Here is a 19,222-nt window from a genome sequence, read left to right as displayed (position 1 = left end):
TTCTTGACTATGACAGTGAGTTCCTTGCACTCAAATGCCCTCCACGGTCACCAGATCTCAATCTAATAGAGCACCTTTGTATTGTGGAACAACTGTGTGATGCTATCCTGGTACTAACAAGTCATCAGCTTTAGACATTAGGGATGTTTTTGACTAAACCTTTTTATAGGCTTGTCTACTTTTACCTTGTTTTTAAAATGTAGACAGATAAGTGCACACAAACTGCACAAACCAATGAATAGCTGGGTTATACATGACTCATTAAAGGTAAAATCAAAGTTTTAGCTTTTTCATTTGATAAATGTTAGGGCTCTGGTAACCTTAGTAAATGAGTAATCACCTTTAATAGGCAGGTTAACACTGCTGAAAAAGTTAATTCTTCATTTGCTTTAGCCTGGTGTTACTTCCAGCAGACAATATGGAGATATAGTTCACATACAGCCTCAACACATCTCAGTTTTCCTTCTCTTCCCTGTCATGCATTTATAGATGTCAAAGTGGCATAACTGGTAATTCAACATCTATCTAGTGCTGTTGTAGAGGAGTGAGCACAAAAGGAGTAACATTTTTCATGTGGCAGGTAATTTTGCTTACTTCTTATGTCCTAATTAATCCAAATGTGCGAAACACCTGTTTACATATTGTTGAATTTAGTTGTCTAAATCCACAAACAGCATGTGCAGAGCAACTTATTTATAAATGAATATTTCCCCTGCTCTGCTGCACCCTATCAACCCAACCAGCCCACCCATGGGCTTCCCTCTCCTGACAGTAGGCAATATTAGAGGGTTATCTTTTGAGCAAACTTGTGTAGCATTTTTTTTTTAGAAGAGCAGAGGGCTACTTTAATCTATAGTGGAAGTGTGACAAAACGCGCTTAGAAAAACCTGAGGTACTTAGACATTAAAGCCTATGGAAGACGAACACAAAAAGACGAGGGCTCGTCCGGGATTTGAACCCGGGACCTCTCGCACCCTAAGCGAGAATCATACCCCTAGACCAACGAGCCACGTGATATCAATGCAAACGGACACCAAATGAAACACGAGGGTTTAACAGCTGGTCAACGTTGCCAGAGTACAGCTGACGTACACCGAATTCTTGCGGATGTGTAAAACAACCGAACAGAAACGCGTCTTTTTTTTAAAAAAAAAATAACGCAATCCTGCCTGATACAGAATATATTTCTATGTGAAAAATCAGCCCGTTTCTACGACACTTCCAAGGTTTCGTTCACTGGCGGCTGTTTTCAAAGTTAAATGATTTGTTTTTCTCCTTAAATACATAAATACGGAGCTATAGGGTGAGATGAACACCAGCTTTCTCTTTAGCCTTATGAATAATTCGTGTTTTAACGTTCAATGACACTTATTCGTCGGATTCGCGTTGGTTTATTGTTTAAGTCAGTTATTTGATCACAAACCGCTCGTTGTAATGTTAGTGAAACACCGCGAGAGGGCGCCAAATGTCGTCAAAAAGAAGAAGGAGCAGAAGAGCCGAACGAGACAAGAGCATTCGCTCCTTTTTATTTCCTTTTTCGCTTAGATCCCGTTGAACAGGTGAGACTTCCTTAACAAGTGAGGGTCTGTCATTGTTTCTCTTTTAAAATAATACATATTTAAATTAACGATTTTTGTGATGATCTTTCATTTTCTTGTTATTAGCCAGGATATGCTCTTAACTTCCTCTAATTATAATTTCATATAATTTTCCCAGATTTCATATCAATTCTGCATCTGCAGCAAGTTTATATATCCTCATCATGAACATGAATGTCATGGTAATTTTAATGATTTCTTTGAATTGCTCTTTTCTGAGCGTGCTGAAAGATTGTGCTGCATACATATTATTTTACTTTTAAAAACAATAATTGGATTTGAATTTATTTTGCATTGTTTCCAAATACACACAGCCAAAAGGATACATATAGGCTCAAATGTATATACTTTTCACTTAAATCTTTTGATAAGTGGTGCTCATGGCTCTACAATATCTTTCAACCTGACATGGCCAAGGCCTGAATTCCAACGCGGTGCCGTGACAGGATGTCACCTGTGCAGCGAGCCCAGTCACTAGTTATTGATCTCAACTGGTAGTTTTCCTTTGCCAGCATAAAAACGATTTGTTTGACATGACTCACTGGTTTCATCAATATTCAGAACACTGGGAAAATCTAAGGAACTCAGTGAATTCAATTGTCCGTAAGTGCAAGTTATCTGAATGTGTTAATACATAAAAAGATTGAACCATCTGGCCACAATAACCGTTTTGCTGCCATTGGTAGTGGTACACCTGCACATTGCAAAAATTGGAAGGAATAATAGAGGATAAGGACTTACCAGAAGTTTGACATATGTATGTATCAGTCTGTTTGTATCTACTCAACCCAGCACATACTGCAATGTGATACTACAATAACAGACTTGAAATACATTATGGACTGCAATATTTGTCACCGTTCATTTGTAAATGGCATGTAATATTGTAGGTTTCAACTTTATTTCCACTGAAACATCAGTGCAACCACACAGACATGCAGTAACTGTTAAGGCTGGTCACCGTCATCAAAGCAGCCCATTAAAGTGATCCATTAAACTAATTATTGGAGGTTTTAAAGATCAGTGGATTCAACTAAAAACCTGTCCAGACAACAGAGCAGCTTTAAATGATTAAAAATGGGTGTTTCTCTAATGACTGATGAGAGTGTGTGTGTGACAGCTGTGATGGCTGCAAAACACAGGGGCCGGAGAGCATTTCACGAATCAGGTCGTGCATATTGATGTCTGAAGTGCAGTGATGCACATTCCCTGCTGCTGTTACATAAATTAGCTGCACTACTGGCTAGTCTGTTGGATACATTTTCATCGTGTCATATCAGACACATGGTAGATCCTGGCAAAATCAGTCGCGGGCAACAAACAAAAGCAAACAGATTGTGTATTTGGAGAATTACATTAAAAGGGTGTTACCAGTTTGGTTAAGTGGACGAGTTTAGTTGAAGCCAAATGATTTGTCTAACAAATAAAACATTTTTGAATATGACCCCTTCAGCTCACTCACTTTAGACTTTAGACACATTATACTTGCTTAATACCCTTTACTTTTATCCCAGATCAGTGGCTTTGAAGCATCATTCTTCTTTTGTGTGCATGCAGGTTTGTGTCAGTAAATATATATATTCAGTTAAAAACATTCTTTCATCAAGCCAAAGGATTTGATTATTATAAAATTGCCTTAAGGAGTTTTAAAAGTTTAACAGATTTGTGGCCTTAGTAACAAAGGATTGTATCTACCAAAGCATAAAAAATGGTAAATCCGATTTTTGTCACTTTAATCCAAAATCAAGTACTTTGACCACTAAGACCAGCTGGGATTAAGTGAAGTTGTGGTTTGATGTGTCCGTGGATGCTTGTACATAGAAATGTTTGTCCATTTTGTTTCTGTCTGTCATAGCAAAACAAAAAAAAAGGAAAAAAGAAAGAAATACACTATATTACCAAAAGTTTTTACTCACCCATCCTAAATTATTAAAGTCCCAATCACTTTCATAGCCACAGGTGTATAAAATCAAGAACCTAAGCATGCAGACTGCTTCTATGAACATTTGTGAAAGAATGGGTCACTCTCAGAGCTCCATGAAATCCAACGTGGTACCATGACAGGATGTCACCTTGTGAAATTTCCTTGCTACTAAGCATTCCACAGTAAACTGTTAGTGGCATTACAAAAAAATGGAAGCAACTGGGAAAGACTACAACTCAGCCATGATGTAGTATGTGTCATGTAAAATCACAAAGTGGGGTCAGCAGATGGTGAATTGCATAGTGTGTAAAGGCCACAAGCTTTCTGCAGAGTCAATCAATACTGACCTCCAAACTTCACGCAGCCTTTAGATTAGCTCAAGAACGCTACCACTGGACTCTACAACAGTGAAGACTTGTTTTTTAGGAGTAAGGAACTCTACGTAGCATACCAAAGCATACAAAAACATTTCGGACTCTGTAAGAACAATTTGGGGACAGCCCCACTTCTGACATTACTACAAAACAAAACAAAAAAAACACAAACAAGCTCCGTATGGACATGGATGAGCAAGTTAGGCGTGGAAGAACTTGACTGGCCTGTGCAGAGTCCTGTCCTCAACCAGAGAGAACACCTTTGGAATGAATGCCGAGAGAATACTTATACAATATAGTGTACACAGAAGCAAAAGCTTCAATATTGCACTTACCCCTCATATATAATATAATATTTAGCCAACCAAAAATGGACAATGTGACCAAAAGCCCCCATCAAAAAACAGTATGTCATAATTACATTAACATAAAAATAATTGGTTCTTCTCAACCGGAACAAATCTTGGATGCCTGGAGGTAATTGTTTTTTACTTTTTACATAATCGAAATAACTGTAAAATCTCTTAATAATAAAAAACACAAATTTTAATGTATTCATCCAAATGAACAGTGGGGTAGTGAAATGATAATAATTTGCTGTCAATACTATTTTTAGTTCTTTATCTCGTAATAAAAATATTAAGTTGGTGATCATTCTATATGCATTTCCCAATACTTCTGCCCAATGGGTCAAATATGGAACTATGAGTGTGCAGTCTGTCTTACTCATTTATATTTCTAACCTTTCCAATAATTTGTCAGTGGTGTCAAATGCTTAAGTCCAGACATATTAATTTATTTTTATTCTTTGTAAGGTCACTTGGGTTCCTGCCTAGTGTTACAGTGTGAGTGTCTTTGGTGTAACGGAGCCCCTGTGCCATGTGTGGTGCGGAGTTCAGTGCACACTGTCCTGCTGTTACAGTATTATTTTTGTTTCGTCCGTTCCTCTGAAATATAGATTATGGCTCTCTATATCCAGCTAACCTGTTTCTCTTTGATTATTGTTGGGTGTTTTAATTGCCACAGCTAGTTTTGTTCCTAGATTTACAAAGAACTCTTTGATTGCCGCGTTCCAGTATTTGCAATGAAATCAGAATATCAGAATATTTCAAACTCTCCAGGTGTTCTGTATGCCTTACCTGTATTTGTAGTAAACTATTATGTGTTCTTTTGCTTATGATGATCTTAATATCCATGTTAATTTATTTTTATACTTTTCATATTCATTTTTAGACTCTTTTGTTCTAATTTTAAAGAATTCTTTAGACGATTAATTTTTCTTTCTGCAGTTTTTATTGTATGAGTCAGTTATTATTTCCCCCAAGTTTTCTATACCTCATTTGCATCTTCTGAACAAGCTGCTCCAGGCTTGTTTAATCATATCAGCTTTAACTATGTTTAATACATCTTGTTATCCTGCTAGTTCTGACGTCTTTCTCAATGATATTTCTATTTTCTACATCTAAAAAAATGGCAGATGATCATTTATATCATTCATGGTTATACCCCTGAGAATTTTCTCAACTGCATCATATGAGAATATATTATCTATGACAGCATCGTTTACTTCTATCCTAGTTGGATGTGAAATTGTAGGAAACAAACTTATGCAAAACATTATGTTATTAAATTCTTCAGCTTGTGTGTGTCCTTAATGATTGAGTAAATCATCATCGAATCTCCAGAGAAAAAGAGCATCTTATTATTGCATATAATGTCATATAAACCTATAATTTTGTCTATAAAAACTTGCACACAAGCTCCAGGGGATCTGTATATACAGCTTAGCATTGTTTTACTTCTCCAGCTTAAGTTCTGCAGTTACACATTCCACCAGATTTCCGTTAAATATCATTTTTATCAACAGTTTTGCTTTGCAATGAATTTATATATAACACAACCCCTCTTCCCCTTACATTAATTAACAGTTAACAGTTCTGAATACTTGAAAACTTCTTGCTGAGACTCCATGACTCCCAGATGTAGAAGAACAATGGATGATGACACCTTAGAGACTCTCAGGGGAGGTGTGTGTCTAGCTGACGGCAGCCTCAATATCCACATCCAGCGCAGGCGGGGTTGGCACATATCTCACACTCATTCATATTTATAACCACTAGACAGTGCAAGAAAAAACATAACAACAACTTCAGCGATTATTTTAATAATCCCAATTAGAAAAAACATTCCTTATTTTACCCAATGGTCTGCTTTCCATTTTGAAAAATTACTCCTAATAGTGATAATTGGATGTTATTACAGCAACAAGTGTCTTTTCTGATGACTTTTCTGCAAAGCCTGGTGTTATCCTTCCAGGCATTTTGTGGTGCAGCACTTGCTGGATGTGTCTATTACAATGTGTAAACATTGGATTCTATGAATCCATTTGAGCAACTCAACTAAACTTTATGCTTGTTGTCTGTGTCTTTAATCTTGAGTCCTACAGAGTGTTTGTCTGAGTAATAAAACTAAAGATTAGATGGAAGAGCCTGTGCGTAATTGTTTTCTGTTTAAATTTGGCAAAGGGATACTGAGACTGGCTCAGCAACTTTAGTTCAGGTGGTTGAGCAAGTCATTCATATACAAGGGGAAGGCTAATGTGTGGGAACACATAAAACATCCTGCAAAACCAGCATACAACAAAGCCTAAAAACAGGGGGAAACAACTAACCAACAAACTGTCACGCAACATTTCACATGCAGATTGACATATGAGCTTTAGAGGTGCTCCGAGACATATTTTGATATATTAGATAGTGAATTTGCCACTGCTTCGAGTGTGTGGGAAACTAATTGGCTTCTCTAGTTAAAATGCCAGTGACATTCTCATGTAACAATGCATGCAACAAATACCATCTACCATTCCCACAATAATAGTAGTAAAGGTGTATTAACCCTCTGAGTCTAATAGCAAACAAATGTTACATTTGCAAAAAGGTTTGAAGGAAGCATCTTGTCTGTTTCAGGAAATTTTTCTTACACATTCTGTAAAATTAATGGCAACATATGGCATCTATGACAACTGGAATTTGTCCATTTTTGGACTGAAACTTATTATGCTTAATTGAGCTTGGGACCAGCTATTATAGATTGAATAGAGAGTTGGTAAACAAACTGATTTACAGACTAAAACACTGTTATTGCTTTTGTCCTTAAAAAATGATTGCAAGAAGATAATATATTACACAAGACTGCTGTTGCATAATAACACATAACACACTGTTTGTTTTTGGTTTGGGATCTTGCTTTAAGTCATTAACACTGGTTGCTCAGAGTGTGCCCAATGAGCTACTTGCATAATTTCTTATGCATGCAATACCCTTTGCAGTAAGCTGTGGAGAAATAACGATGTGACAGGAACACACTGTAATACCGTAATGTGTTTGTGACCAAAATAATCTGATCTCCCTTTGGGCTCTTCTTACTTAGACTTGAGAAAACGGCTACTTCTTCATCCTTTTGGCACACTGGTCGAAACACCTGCGGCACGAGAGGGTTGGCACACACAGTCTTGAAAGTGTGTGCGTCAGAGTGAGAACCAAGATTTTCATCTAATTCCATGATTTTCTTGAGCTGCTTCACAGCCTCCAGTGGGAAGCTTTTGTCTCCAACCTGTGGGGAGAGGGACAAGAAGTTTCCATCTGGGCCAGTAAAAGTTTTGTTAATGTCGTGTCAAAAAGCCGAAATTTTCATTGTATTCGCAGAGATTAATCAGAGGAAAGGACAGGACAGTCATGTCATGTGTACTTTTGAAGGACACACTGAACATAAGTGGGTTGAGTGATTTCCTTGAAGTTAATGTTTTATGTAAGAAGATAGCCTGAATATATCAACCATAAGCTACTGTGCCAGAAATGCATCGAAATATACAAAAAACACCAAAGAGACTTTAAAAATGAGCCTTGGATCTATAATACTTCCAAAAACAAATGATACTTACTCTGACCCATAGTCCTTGAGGTACACCGCACACACATCCCACCAAAAAAAGAGCAAAGAGGACTCTCATTTTTCAAGATGATGTGAAGATGCCTTTCGATTTATGATTTTCTTCTGTGGTTGATGATGTTGAGACACTAGAGCTGGAAAAGGTGAGCCGACCAAGAAACAGTGAAATGGAAAGACTTTTATAGATATTTTCAAAAATTAGGGAGGAGACTTGTAAACACAATACAAACAATGGGCGGGGGACAGTAGCAGGTGGGAGAGTCTGAACTACACTTTTTTGCCATTATAAAGTGATAAAATGAAGGCATTCGACAACCAGTTGTGAGTTCAAGCATGTTGGATCCGCTTTTTCCTTTATAAACACCGTCATGTAATCTGTTTATAACAACTACCTGTGTTATTACCTCCGTCGGCACAATATTTTATGTTTTGTGACTTTTCACACCACGCATCTGATATCTCAGTACCAGCTAATAAATCTCATCCCTCGTCAGTGCTGTCTGATAAAGAAGCAGCTATGTATGTACACATGTGTAAATTACGACATTTTACAAACTGGCAACAGATGGGAATCACTGGAAAACAGATAAGCATATTTGATCTGAAACGGCACTGTTTTGAAGTCTGGCAGTCAAATCTGTGAGAGTCTGAGAGACAATTCTGAGAGCTGCCATCAACAATGAATTATAACTGTCTGTGTAAACTTTATTTCATAAAATCAAACCTATATCTAGCTTTATATGTTTTACTTTTGCTGAGTTAAAAGCTTAAACCTTTTCCACTTTTTATTACCTTGAGAAAGATCACAGTTTGAAGGCTTAAGATTGAACTGTATGTGACTGGGGACGACCTATGAGTGAGAACCCAAAAAATCGAATGTTATTCATGTTCATTGATCAATGATTAAGAAAATGACCTCACAGCCCACTGTTGGCCAGTGGTGCTAGTTTGTAGTCATTGTGCAAATGTACTGTTTAAAAGGTTGGGGGAGCCTGCAGTCAGCTGAGATTGAAGAAGTCACTTGGATGAGTGACGAAATGTTTCCCCCAGTGAAAATGCTACCTCCAGATGAACAGAATCAGCTTTTTGGGATTTCCTTACCTGGACGATTGAGCATGCATTAGAGAGAAATTAATAAAAGCAGTGCATCAAAGTTAAAGTCCTTGAAACAGCTTATTAAAAGAAGCTGAAATTCTCTATTCAGCAAAATCTGTCTTGGTTTGACTTTGATACTCTAGAAGCCAATTAAAACTCCTAATGAGCAAATATGCTTCTAAGTATAAGGGAAAAAATACAAAGTTCACAAAATAAATTAAATACTATTTTTAGCATTACAAAAAAATACATTAAAAATAAAATAGAAATTAAGGACAATCAAAAGAAGTCAATGCACATTTGATTCAGTGTTAATATTTGTTAGATAATTTGATATTTAGCAGCAAAAAAGAAAATTCAGGATGGCTCAAAATGTGTAGAAAAGCAGATGTTTTCATTTAAGTTTTATTTAATGTATGATTAGGGATTAAAAGAGAAGCCATCAATAAATTTGTTGTAAAGGGGCTTTTAGGGCAATATTTAACTTACAGCTAAATTAATGTAAAATTAGGATTTGAAGACAAAACAGGCTTTACAGTTCTGACAAAGCATCTTGGATGAGAGATGAAAAGTCTTCATGAAGTTTACAGAACTATAGGTGGTTTTTTCGCTTTAAGAATTACCTGATCAGTCGAATGTTGCCCTTTTTAATGCTTTTGAGGAAAAAAATAAAACAACAAACAAAACAAAAGGGAACAAAAGGATGCCACATCAAGCTACATAAGGATGAATTCAAAGACACTGAAAATCAAAGTGAGAAATTGATGCGGCAGGCTCATCCATTTTACCAAAATTTCTTTATATGAACTCAAAAATTGTAATTTGTTTTTAAGAGCCAGGGGGCCTGTCAGCAGTATCAGTTTCTTTATCCTCCAAGAACTGTCCGGGACGAGACAACAGACACCCAGCATTGCAGCAGAAACCTGAGAAAGAAGAGGCACAAGAGGAGGAATCATCATGGAATGACAGTCACGCTATGTAGCACCAGCAGATAGAGGAATGGCTGACGTCCAGAAATCCTATCAGTGGCTGGACAACACTGGACTGAAAGACAGCACACAGGCACTAATCATGGCAGCACAGGAACAAGCTCTGAGCACAAGATCTATAGAGGCTGGGGTCTATCACACCAAGCAAGACCCCAGGTGAAGGCTGTGTAAAGATGCCCCTGAGACAATCCAGCACATAACAGCAGGGTGCAAGATGCTAACAGGCAGGGCATACATGGAACGTCATAACCAAGTGGCCAGCGTAGTACACAGAGACATCTGTGCCAAGTATGTCCTGAAAGTTCAGAGATCAAAATGGGACATGCCACCTAAGGTGGTCAAGAATGCTGAGCTAAGATCCTGTGAGACTTCCAAATACAGATAGACAAACTGGTGATGGCTAACCAACTAGAAAAGCAGAGGAAGATGTCTGTAGTGATACTGAGCGATAGGAACCCAAGAAGCTGCAGGAATACCAAGGGCTGAAGAAGTCGAGAAGATTTGGAGGGTGAAGGCAACAGTGGTCCCAGTGGTAATCGGAGCAGTCGGTGCAGTGACCCCCAAGCTAGGCAAGTGGCTCTGGCAGTTGCTAGGAACAACATTCGAGATTTCTGTCCAGAAGAGTGCAGTCCTAGGAACAGCAGTTTTTAATGCAACAAGCTGCAACAAACATTGTTAAAATATATATGAAAGCACATCTTGTAACCATGGCCCGTCTGCAACTGCATACACTTCAGGAATTCTCTGAATCCTGTTCTATAATCCATGTTTCATTGCAAAACTGTGCAGCATTTTAAAATAATGTCAAAACAAATAAAAATACATTTCTGGGGTCATAAGAAAACTGTGCATTTGAATTCCATGGTTCATGAATTGTCCGGGGCAGACCCAGGACACGCTGGAGAGATTATATCTCTCGGCTGGCCTGGGAACGCCTTGGTGTTCCCCCGGATAAGCTGGAGGAGGTGGCTGGGGAGAGGGAGGTCTGGGCCTCTTTGCTTAGGCTGCTGCCCCCGCGACCCGGCCTCGGATAAAGCGGATGAGGATGGATGGATGGATGGTTCATGAAGTATGAAACTTTGCATTCTCCAAATTCATAGTAGGAAACTTAAAAATGTCACAAAAGCAATCGGACACTTGAAGGTTAAACTACACCCACATGCACAGACTTGGCTAGAACTATTAAGTAACCAGCCAAGCATTGTTGGGAAAATCAATAAAGAATGTGGTAACTTTTCATTGATTTTTTACACTCAATAAGTATTATATAACTGCTTTCTGGCTGGAGCACATATAGCAATAGGTAAAAACGGTCAAATATCAAAGCAAAAATGCTTTTGATGATAAATCCCATGACTAGTTTTAGCTTATTATTGAACTCTTTCCCTGTCTTTTAATCGGCAGCTGTTTGACTTGCTAACAGTTTTTCAGGATTGTTAGCAAGTAGGCTGATTTCATTTTATGTGCATTTCCTACCAACTAACCACAGATTGACTCCTTTATTTTAAGATGATTATTAGATTTTAGCGTGGTTTTACACAGTTCCCAGTTTTCTTTATGGAAGTCAAAAAGAAAACAAACACTGAACCTAGTTATATGTATCCACAATTTTTAAACATCATGCTCTGAAGCTGCTCTCACCCCTGCAAACAGGCTCAGTGAGAGGGATGGGAGCTAATGTATTAATTGCAAATCTGAAACAAATCCAATGCACTCGTTTTAAGTGAGCTTTCCAGCTTTCATGAGAGACAAACAAAGTTGTAATCGTGTCCCATGCATCAGTGCTTTAATACAACTTCTCATTTAATGTGCTGAAATTTTTATGTAAATATTCATAGATGTGAGTAATATTGCAATCATGACTTATGAAGGAAACTGACCGAGTTAGTCAGACATTACGTTGAGAAGTTCAAATGTCATCTGATTAATGGATGGGAGTGCTTGTCTAAGAGGAGATTTATTATGTTTTTTTCCTCTGAAGTAGTAACCTCACTTTTAACAAGGCACAGATCTTAACTGCGTGCAGTCACATAAAAGGATCGACACACATAAGATTATAACATACTGTCCAATGGCAAACACTGCAGTCTCACCTATTGTCATGAATCTAGGAATGACAGAATCAAACAGATTCATGAATCCGGTAATACTTGTGGGCTTATTCCATAATTAAAAGTGGCTTGTGTGTCAAACCTACTGATGCAGCCCTCCAACACTTCAGATCAAACCATAGCCTTTATCCATAAATTAAAATAGGCCTGGCTCCCAAGGAAACTAATGCTAAATACAGAATCGCCATATGAAACGTTATAACCAAACCAAATGCGTGGGTGCACAGTGCAGTAAAGGCTGTAAATTGTCAGAACAGAGCTTCCAAACCTGATCATCATCTGTGTTAGTTAACAGAGTAAGAAGACTAGCAGCATTTATCAAAGACACCACACACCCTTGCTACTCACTGTTTACACCAACAATTAGTGTGTGATCTTATTAAGTAAACAGCTTTACCCCCAGAGTTAGAGCCTCAATCACACCCGTGTGTGAATAGGGAACAGACCAAAGGATCTGCAAGTGCGCACACACACACACACACAAGCAAATATCAAGAACTGTGACCCTCCCCCGTCACTGGCTGTTATCACAGAGTTCACTGAGTACTGTTGTAAATAAGTAAATTAAAGTAAATAATGCTACTAAAGAAGTGCCTCTTGTCTTTTTAAAAATAGCTTATATATAGCTATTTTTTAAAAAAACAAATTTTTGTTGTGCATTTACAAAAGAGAGCAAAGATTAGTGAACGGAGAAAAATACAATAATTTTTTCACCTATAAAGCCCCAAAACCCAGAATCCGCCTTCGTAGCAACTCATTACTAGTTCATTATTGTGCAGGTGGCAGGGCTGGTATGCTCAAGAGTTCACTGGTGTCCTGAACTGAGAGCATGTCTGTTTAACGAGGTAGTTTGGCTGCATAAATTAGATTATTCACACTACTGAATGCTGATATGGTGCATATTTGAGTCTGAAATGAAGGTGAATGGTGCTTGAGCAGATGTTGTGTTACATCCTGATGTAGAATTGGGTGAAAGGAAATTAAATGTTAGAAAAATTGCCTGTGCATTAGTTTTGAAGTGATCACCGGAACTGTCAGCAAACGCAAATAACATACAAGTACATGCTCAACAAAACCTTCCTTTCTGTGCATTAAGGATAATCTTGAATATATTAAAACTGCTTAATATATTTACAAATGTCAATGTGGATGAAAAATACACTTGTGAGACAAATTAAAACAAAAAAACAAACCTTTATTGAGGCGATAATCCAAAGGGCAGCCAGTATCAAAGTCCAGTTAAACCAATAGAAGCCACACGAGGGCCAGTAAATGTGAACAAGCAGTACAACATGACATATAACTGAGGGGAGACAGAGGCTATAAATACACAAGTAATTAGGAAAAACACCAGGGTATACTACCGAAACTAATCAGTAAAAACACACAAATTAGGTAAAATTAAATATAGTGAACACGAGACAAGAGACTATCAAAATAAAACCGGGAATAACACAGCATGGGCTCATCTAACATTGAAACTGCAGGAAAGTACAGAAGTGCAGGAAAACTTAAACTTAATTACAAATTATGAAAGAAACTGCAACCAAAGTAGAGAATAAAATAACAGAAAAATTAACAGAACGCAGAAATAAAAATTACAAGAACAAATTGCACAAAACACATAATAAACACAACTAAAATGTTAGACTCAGAATGGACCTGTATAAATGAAACTGAATTGTATTGAATAGAATGCAGGGTTGAAAGCTCAGAACCAACAAATGTCTTACATAAAGCCACTTTCAGGTCAAGTCAGTTTTATTTGTAAGAAATATTTCAGAGGCTTCACAAAACAAATCATAGTAAAAAACACGCCTCTCGCTGTTCTCTATGGGTACTCCTGCTCCCTCCTACAGTCCAAGGACTTTTGAATAAGGTGTATATTCTCTTGATGACTCTGCAGTGGTTGGATTCATCAGCAGGGATGATGAGACAGAGTACCGGGCTGTGGTTGACTCCTTTGTCACGTGGTGTGAGCAGAATCATCTGCAGCTCAACGTGGCAAGGACCAAGGAACTGATCGTGGACTTCAGGAAGACCAGGAAACACTTGACCCCTGTTTCAATCCAGCGCGTCAATATTGACATTGTGGATGACTATAAATACCTCAGCGTATACATTGACAATAAACTGGGCTAAAAACACAACAGCACTTTACAGGAAGGGCCAGAGTCGTCTCTATTTTTTGAGGTCCTTCAACAGTGGTCGGACAATGCTCAGGATTTTCTACGAGTCTGTTGTGGCCAGTGCGATCCTCTATGCCGCTGCATGCTGAGGGAGCAGATTGAGGGTTGCTGATGCTAACAGACTCAATAAACTGATCCGCAAGGCCAGCAATGTTGTGGGGATGGAGCTGGTCTCTCTTAAGGTGGTGTCGGGGAGGCGGATGCTGTCCAAGATAAAGACAATGTTGGATAACACCTCCCACCCACTCCATGACATGCTGGCTAGCCACAGGAGCATGTTCAGTGAGAGACTGAGATTACCAAAAAGCACCACTGAACGACACAGGAAATCATTCCTGCCTGTGGCCATGTCCCTGTACAACTCATCCATCTAAAACACTGTATACTGCAATAGCTCCACCCTTTTTGCACATGCTCTTCTGTCTTATTCAGATATTTATCAATAAGTGACTTATATGTATGTATATATTGTAGTCTTACTTCTTGTAGTGTCTGTCTCTGTTACCGTTTGTACTGGAGCACTGTAACCAACATAATTTGATCAATAAAGTATTCTGATTCTGATTCTGATTTTAGGGTATTCCAGGAAAAACAGCATTGAAATTAATGCCTGAGCAGGTTTTTTAGAATGGCACACACAAAAAAATGGCCATGTGTTAGTATCGGTTGAGGTGTTATGATGGTGTGCAGTTTGTAGAAATGCAGAAGTCTTTATACTTCTCTGCTTGTGAAGTGATGCTGTATGAATCTGTATGAATATGAGTTCCTGCTGCATTCATTAAAGCTGTTGGCTATTTAATGGGCTGTAATGCTTTGTATCATGGTTTATTTAATATAAACAAGCCCTTAAACACAATCAGAGGTCACCATCGGCCTCTCCAGCTTTTCGTTAGCACTATTGATTTGTAGCACTTTTAAGCTAACTTTATGATTTAACTACAGCCCATGCACTCACGGTTTACAGACACCAAATATTTGAATGCTTCAGATAAAATAACTTTAACTGAGATTTCAACACGTATGTGAGGTTTAAGATCAGGTATTTTCCATAGCGACTTATTCAAAATATACAGCACCATTGGAGTATGTACAAATTTGACATGAGGACAAAAAGTACAGTGTAAGTTTCCTGTTTTAGGAACAGCATCATATATTAATGCTGATGCTGATCAGGGAAACACAAAGACTTTAGACACTACTGAAAAACTTTAGACCGTCCTACTCTCTCTGCAGGTGTCCGAGGGATCTTCCAGAACATTAAAACTGCCTAATAAAAGAAATGTGGAAATCACTTTAGTTTGTTAGCAGATCAACGTGAAATTAATTTATTGCACGGGTATTCTAGGTGTATGCTCTGTGTTATTGCAGCTGCAATTCCAGCAGTGTAAAACATACTAAGCAGCAGATTAAAGTTTTTAAAGCATTCATACATTTTTCTGAATAATAGACATTTCCCTAACAATGCGATATACAGTTTGCAGTTCATTCAGTGTCTTTTAGTAAGATGAGGCTTAAAGATTTGTGCATATAAAACATATTTCCCCAGGAGAGAAACTTAAAATGTGCCATGAATAAAAGATTCAGAGAAAATGTGGTTTTTCTAGATGATTTGAAACCAAAACTCATACCATAACCTGCTCCCAATCAGTTTATGTGTACAGCATCAGTCACCATGATTATGCTGAACACAAAAGGCCCCTTTTTACTTGGCATTTAGCCAGGTACAAAAGAGCCAATTCCATGACCCAGAAAACTCTGATTTTCAGCTCCCCAAAGCTTGCTAAGCCATGAATCGTGCTTCTCAAAAAAACTCACATGAAACCTCAATACAGATGGCAAAACAGAAAAGATGAAATTAGGTACAAACTGGAAATTATAATCATTATTATTTTGGAATAATAATGAAATCCAAGTAACGATCAAGAACTTAAAAACTAGAATAAATACTAGAATAATATTCCCAAAACAGAAACCCAAACTCAAATATACTCACAAAACCCTCAAAATTCAGATACACAAAAGCTCTGGGTCCGTGTCATCTGTGATGACGAATTTCCTGCTATAATATTGCATGAAATGAAATCACTTTTTTGTGTGCACACAGGTTTTGTTTACATTTATTGCTCCTCCACTTCCCTGTACACTTGACTGAAATAAATTACATCATGCCCTAGATCAAGTATTTAAAGATCTAGATGGGGATTTTAAAGGGGAGATCGAGTGTCTACATAATGCTGGATGTCTCAGTAAGTAAGTGTTATAAAATGTTACAAGCCATTTTCAAAAAATATATATATATGTTGGCCAGTTGTGATTACACAGTGTAATGGTTCAGTTCCACAGGCAGTGTTGCCAACTCCTCAGTAAGGAAAACATCTATTGGCTGTCCTAAAAGTAGCGAAAAGTCGCTAAATGACGTCATCACCTAATTTGCATAATTGGTCATGCTAATGTATTTGTAACCTACGTTGTAGGAGAGAAAAATAACATCGTGGAAGAGACATAAAGTGAGCTAAAAATCCTAAATGCATTTAATTATTTAGAACTACAAATTAAATTTCTTTTAGCAATTATTGTTTTTTTTAATGTCACAATTCCAACCCTGCTCCTTCCAAAAGTGACCCGAAATAGGCACTCTGGTGGAGTTACTTTGTGTGTGTGTGTGTGTGTGTGTGTGTGTTTATAGGTAGTTTTAAACCTTGTGACACACAAAACAACATAACAGTAAAAGAAGAACTGACTACGTTACAGTCAGTACGGGAGTATCGGCTTTGCTCATGCGCGATTCATTTGCAGTTGTGACGCATAGATGGGAACATCTCCTGCCCTGATAGCAGCTGGGGGAGGGTTGCTGATACTTTGCACGAGCGAGGTGCCCACTGCAGCACCTGCTGCTTGTTGAGAGTAAGAGCGATATGCGCTTTCACGTCAAAAAGTCGTCATAAATGAGTCTCCAATAACAGCAGAAAAAGTCGCCAGATTTGTCGCTAGTCGCTTTTTAGAAAAAAAGTCGCAACACTGTCCACAGGAAGGGCATCTAGCATTAAACTGTGCTGTAGTGATGCCCTGTGACGAGGAAAGCGCTGAAAGTAGCTTTGGTAGTCAGATTTCCATTTAAAATATGGGTCAGATGTTGTTACAACTAACAACATGAAAATAATATTTTTGCTACCTTACCTACTAGTGTGTTAATAAAAATGGCAATAGCATATTTGCATTTGTAGAATAGACCACAATGTACACGTCATCTATCAATGAAGGCTTTTTATTCCAAACAATAATAATAAAAAGAAAACATTTCTTTAAATATGAATATAAAGCAAGGCAAGATGGAAATGTAACAAACGAAAAATCCAAAACAAAATGCATGCCAAAGAATTTTCTGCAGAAAAATAAAATAGTAAATATGCTATATTATGCTAAGTAACAGTTTGCAAAACATTCCCCATTTTGTCAGATTCTTTTTTTCTTTTCCTTTTTGAGATATTTTTAGTCTAAATTTTTCAGGTATCCAATGGGCCAGAGTCAAAAATGCAGAGATAAAGCCATTGGTTCATCATTGCATGTGGTTAAAAGTCGAATTTCCTTAAAACATTTTAGCAGGGGATGAAAAATTAATCACAAGTAAGCAGGATGTTTCTGGCTTGCTTTGTTTGTTTAGCAACCAGTGCAGGCAGCAAATGCGCAGATCTCACAGATGTCCAAGGGTACAGCAGCTAAAATGAAGACAAGAAATGGAAGCAGATAAGGTACACTGCTGAGTCATCTATATTTAATATTTATGACCTAAGATGTTATGATTCAGGCAAACTGAATTTATAAATGCCTTACATAATCTGACAAGGGAAGCAGATGCTCCTCTCTGCCTGCAGAGTGGCAGAAACTCCTGTGGGAGCATGGGGTCAGCGCAGAGGGACATGGTGTTAGCCTTCAGTCTTGGGTTTTGTTGTCCTGTCATACCGTTACTCTCCGACATCTCTTGAAGCCGCTTGACAGCTTCCATTGAGAAAGACAGTCCGTTCTCCTGAAAGAGAAGCAATTGCAGTTACAAAGGCACTGCAACTTCATCTAAAGCTTCAGAGTCTACACAGTTTCAGTATGATTTGTAATCCATGAAAGTCCAGAACAAAAGTTAGTTTAATTTCCCAAAATTTGAGCTTCACTCTCTCTACTAATGAGCAGAAAATTGCCATTGTTCAAGCCTGCAATCTCATCATGAACACATCAGTCATGCAATGATGCTAAGGAAGGCACTTACTTCAACTTGCACAGCCTCAGAGGTCCAGCCCAGAGCCAGGACGACGAGAGCGGTGATGGCAAATGTGGCTTTCATGGTGACAGTAGACAGCAGTTTGTCTTGCAGTCTTTTTGCGTCTTATTGTAGATGTGCTCAGCAGGTGCTCAGTTTGATGTTTTTGATTTCCCTGTGCCTACAAGCCTCCTTTTATACAATTCTACCCAGCAGCCCCATTATCATGTGACCAGATATGCCACAAATGAGAGCAACGTTTTTCTCACGGGTTAATAATTAGTGAGATTAGAGTTAGTGTTTTACAAGGCTGTAAAGAGAAATTCATAAATCCTACTTTGAGCTCATCGTCTCTCTGATTAGATTTATGGATCTCTGGCTCATGTGTGCTGCATCTTGGGTTGGTTAAAGAATTCTTATCTTGAATTCCTCTGACAATAGTGACTCACAGACCCATTGTTAGAAATTGATCCAAATAATGGGCTTTGTTTAATGTGGAAAAATGTCGGACAAACAGTTTTTATATTTAAATAGGCATCCCCCCACATAACGGGTTGTTTATTACAGAAAAGGTTTATTTATGTCAGTGTCAGTACTTTTCTTTCATATCTTTGATTTTCTTATCAACAAAAACACACCCAAAACCACTTAACTGGACTACAGCTATAAGCAAATAGTGTTCTCTCCTATGTGAGATGTGTACAGAGATCTTATTAGCCCCTGGCTGAGAATACTCACTGAATAC

General features: G+C 38.0%; 2 protein-coding genes and 1 non-coding gene across 3 annotated transcripts; all 3 read right to left on the bottom strand.

The window, feature by feature from the left end:
* Nucleotides 1-937: 937 nt before the first annotated feature.
* trnap-agg lies at nucleotides 938-1,009 on the bottom strand. The gene has a single exon. It is a non-coding gene; the product is annotated as a tRNA-Pro (tRNA).
* A 4,147-nt stretch (nucleotides 1,010-5,156) lies between these two features.
* LOC102296536 (guanylin) lies at nucleotides 5,157-7,984 on the bottom strand. Its single transcript, XM_005917866.3, has 3 exons — nucleotides 7,837-7,984; nucleotides 7,322-7,508; nucleotides 5,157-6,012 (listed from the first exon to the last, which is right to left on the bottom strand). The coding sequence occupies exons 1-3, from the start codon at nucleotides 7,903-7,905 to the stop codon at nucleotides 5,948-5,950; spliced, it is 321 nt and encodes a 106-aa protein (XP_005917928.1). The 5' UTR covers nucleotides 7,906-7,984; the 3' UTR covers nucleotides 5,157-5,947.
* Nucleotides 7,985-17,477: 9,493 nt separating this feature from the next.
* On the bottom strand, nucleotides 17,478-18,647 carry si:ch211-220m17.5 (guanylin family protein). The gene is made up of 3 exons (XM_005917865.2): nucleotides 18,487-18,647; nucleotides 18,060-18,252; nucleotides 17,478-17,944 (listed from the first exon to the last, which is right to left on the bottom strand). Exons 1-3 carry the CDS (start codon nucleotides 18,559-18,561, stop codon nucleotides 17,886-17,888), a joined length of 327 nt encoding a protein of 108 aa, XP_005917927.1. The 5' UTR covers nucleotides 18,562-18,647; the 3' UTR covers nucleotides 17,478-17,885.
* Between the last annotated feature and the right edge of the window lie 575 nt (nucleotides 18,648-19,222).

This window comes from Haplochromis burtoni, unplaced genomic scaffold (genome assembly GCF_018398535.1).
Source record: "Haplochromis burtoni strain Fernald_Lab_line unplaced genomic scaffold, NCSU_Asbu1 Contig_26, whole genome shotgun sequence".
NCBI classification, from domain to species: Eukaryota; Metazoa; Chordata; class Actinopteri; order Cichliformes; family Cichlidae; genus Haplochromis; species Haplochromis burtoni.
The sequence above is the reverse complement of the archived record's forward strand: the minus strand, read 5'-3'. Positions and strand labels throughout refer to the sequence as shown.

What these genes read in the sequence shown, in the direction of transcription:
- LOC102296536 (XM_005917866.3), bottom strand. Translation starts at nt 7,905, where the DNA reads ATGAGAGTCCTCTTTGCTCTTTTTTTGGTGGGATGTGTGTGCGGTGTA. An exon ending in CTCAAGGACTATGGGTCAGA is followed by an intron (nt 7,509 to 7,836) that starts GTAAGTATCATT and finishes CTCTCCCCACAG; the next exon opens with GTTGGAGACAAAAGCTTCCC. An exon ending in AGCCGTTTTCTCAAGTCTAA is followed by an intron (nt 6,013 to 7,321) that starts GTAAGAAGAGCC and finishes TGCACTGTCTAG; the next exon opens with TGGTTATAAATATGAATGAG.
- si:ch211-220m17.5 (XM_005917865.2), bottom strand. Translation starts at nt 18,561, where the DNA reads ATGAAAGCCACATTTGCCATCACCGCTCTCGTCGTCCTGGCTCTGGGC. An exon ending in CTGAGGCTGTGCAAGTTGAA is followed by an intron (nt 18,253 to 18,486) that starts GTAAGTGCCTTC and finishes CTTCTCTTTCAG; the next exon opens with GAGAACGGACTGTCTTTCTC. An exon ending in TGCTTCCCTTGTCAGATTAT is followed by an intron (nt 17,945 to 18,059) that starts GTAAGGCATTTA and finishes TCTTCATTTTAG; the next exon opens with CTGCTGTACCCTTGGACATC.